Source organism: Bos indicus x Bos taurus, chromosome 1, assembly GCF_003369695.1.
Source record: "Bos indicus x Bos taurus breed Angus x Brahman F1 hybrid chromosome 1, Bos_hybrid_MaternalHap_v2.0, whole genome shotgun sequence".
Classification (NCBI taxonomy): Eukaryota; Metazoa; Chordata; class Mammalia; order Artiodactyla; family Bovidae; genus Bos; species Bos indicus x Bos taurus.
The window spans coordinates 4,992,011-4,995,120 of NC_040076.1; the positions used below are offsets into that span (position 1 = coordinate 4,992,011).

Here is a 3,110-nt window from a genome sequence, read left to right on the forward strand (position 1 = left end):
TAAAAAAGGATACGCTACACCCACAGGTATTTTATTAATTGTACCAGAACACAGAATTCATATCTATCTATCTACCTACCTATCTATCTATCTAGGAGATGTAGATAGAAACATATCAGTAATGAAAAGCTTTAATATACCACTCTCAGAACAAGCACATCTAGTAGAAAAAAATAAGTGAAATGAGAGAGCACCTACAATTTAATTTATAAGGTAGATTTTATGGATATATGTTCATCTATATACTTACAGTAGAGAAAAACCTTCTTCTCAAGTTTCCACAGAAATATATAAAAATTGATTAAAAGGAAAATAATTTGTCCATTTTTAATATAGAGATGCTGCAGAAAACATTTTTTAAAATTTTTTGCTATGAAGCTAGAGGTGTTAGGTGGGCTGCAGTCTATGGGGTTGCACAGAGTCGGACACGACTGGAGTGACTTAGCAGCAGCAGCAGCAGAGGTTGTCAACAAGAACAAGGGACAGAAAATCCTGTTCACCTAGTGAGTAAAGCTTTGATTAAACGTCTCTCAGATAAAAGAGTGAATATAATCTGAGATCACAGAATTTCAAAATAAATAATGGTAATGGAAATAGTAATTAAGAAAATTGATGAAAAATATGCACGCACTAATTGGAGAAAAATTTACAACACTAACTACTTGTGTCAGTGAAAGATGAAAGAAATAGCATAAATAATTAATACCTTGGTTGTGAGTGAAGTCGCTCAGGTGTGTCTGACTCTTTGCGACCCTGTGGACTGTAGCCTACCAGGCTTCTCCATCCATGGCATTCTCCAGGCAAGAATACTGGAGTGGGTTGCCATTTCCTTCTCTAGGAGATCTTCCTGACCCAGGGATTGAACCCAGGTCTCCCACATTGTAGGCAGATGCTTTACCATCTGAGCCACCAGGGAAGTCACTTATCTTGGTTAAGGGAGCCTTAAATAAAAACAATTAAGTAAACCAAAGGAAGTGCAAAGAAGGAGGTAATAAACAGCTAAGCAGAAATTAATGAAGTAGAAAACAGATAAAAAGCAATTGGCTTTTAATACGACTCAAATATTACTATTTGAAAAGATTGGCATTTACAAATCATTTGCTAATTTGATCAGAGGGGAAAAAACAAAAGGAAAAAAAAAGAAACAAAAATAAAAAGAATAAGTCTATACAAAATTAGAAATAATGAAAAATAAACACATAAATAAGTTTAAAAAATGTTATGAATCTACTTTGCAGATCTTTGTGGATATAAATTTGAACCCCGGATGCAATGAATAATTTCTTAGGGGAATATAGATGACTAGAACTGATACATTTACATTGAGGAGTTATAAAGAGACTGATTTCCTAGGGAGAAACAGAAAAAAATCATTATAGAAATACCCTACAAAATGCTCCAGATCGAGATAATTATACATGGAAATTCTACCAAATTTTCAGAGATAAAATGATTTGATGTTCTATAAATTGTTCCAGAGTATGGCAGGGAAAGTGCTTGATTCCCAATAGAAAGGATGCATAGCATTGATATCGGTGGTAGGTAAACAATTAAGATGCCATTCTGATTTCTTCCTCTTGATGTCAATGGCCTGGTATGATGCCCTCCTCCTGAGTATAGACAAGATATGTGAATTACTTCTAACTAATATTATACAGAAAAATTGATGAAACATTTGATTGTTTATGTGATTATGTTATATAAAATTATATGTGATTATAGTGCCCATCTTGGGCTTTACTCATAGTTCAGCTGGTAAAGAATCTGCCTGCAGTACAGGAGACCTGGGTTCAACTCCTGAGTCAGGAAGATCCCCTGGAGAAGGAAATGGCAGCACAGTCCAGTATTTTTGTCTAGAGAATCCCATTGATGGAGGGTTCATGCGGTTGGAAGAGTTGGACAGGATTTAGTGACTAAACCACCACCACCACAGTGCCTAACTGGAGTGTTTTCCCTCCATTTTGGGCTTTGAAAAGACAAGCAAACGTGTAAGGAACTACAGGCAGCCTCCTGAAGCTGAGAGTGGCCTCTAACAGTCAGCTTACAAATGCCTCCCACCAAAAGTCAGTGTTTTGCACCCCCAGTTACACAACCACACAGAATGGAATTCAGCCCAAGATAAGTCTGTAGGTAATACTGAATGTCAAATAACTGACCTAAAAACTAGGATTGCTCTTTGGATTGATTACTTTTATTAGATCAACAAACAAACAAGCTCCAGGATGAAAGCATCAAGGTAGTTACTATGATATCATCAGTCTAATGAAAGAAGAAGTCTTGAGTTCACAGGAAAATTTCACTTTATGCACTTAATGAGGTAAGTTCTGGGAAATGTATAGGTTAGATGGTAGGTCCACAATAGACCACATTAAACTTCCATGATGCAGCCTAATCATCATCCAGGGGAAAGATACAGAACATGAGGGCTTCAGAACTGGTGAATCCTGGTGTCCGGGTGTAGAGGATGAGAGTCTTCCATGGTGTCCTCAACAGTAGTAGCCAAAGCCAGAGCCATAGCCGCATCCATAGCCACAGCCACAGAGAGAGCGGGAGCCATAGCCGTAGCCACAGCCATAGCCACAGCCCAGCCTGCGGAAGCCAGAGCCGTAGCAGGAGCCATAGCCACAGCCCAGCCTGCGGAAGCCAGAGCCATAGCAGGAGCCATAGCCACAGCCCAGGCCTCCATAGCTGTAGCTTCCACAGCCGAGACCACCATAGTAGTTTCCGTAGTAGCCACACATGGTGTGGGTGGTTGAGGTTGTTCTCGGGTGGAGAAGGAGAGTAGAAGTGTCACTTGAGTGTGGACATTTCTCCCTGCAGAGGGCCTTTTATATGCCCTCAGTGTGGGTGTGACCCACCACACCTTCATGCCATTGGCTAACTTTATGACCACTCTAATTAGTTTGTTGCTCACAACCATATCATGAAACAACAGGGAAATTCAGCAGGCTTGTTGTGTTGACATCCCAGTTTGGATTCCTCTTATTTAATTGAGCGTTTGGATGAGAGGAGACATACACTCATACCTACACTGTCCTGCCCCAAAGTATTATATGTGTTCATTTTAAGCTTCTAGAACCATCCTTCATGTCAAGAAAAAAGACTTTTTA

General features: G+C 39.3%; 1 protein-coding gene across 1 annotated transcript; it reads right to left on the reverse strand.

The window, feature by feature from the left end:
• Window positions 1-2,169: 2,169 nt before the first annotated feature.
• On the reverse strand, window positions 2,170-2,784 carry LOC113898453 (keratin-associated protein 6-1-like). The gene has a single exon (XM_027551622.1). It carries the CDS (start codon window positions 2,739-2,741, stop codon window positions 2,487-2,489), a length of 255 nt encoding a protein of 84 aa, XP_027407423.1. The 5' UTR covers window positions 2,742-2,784; the 3' UTR covers window positions 2,170-2,486.
• Between the last annotated feature and the right edge of the window lie 326 nt (window positions 2,785-3,110).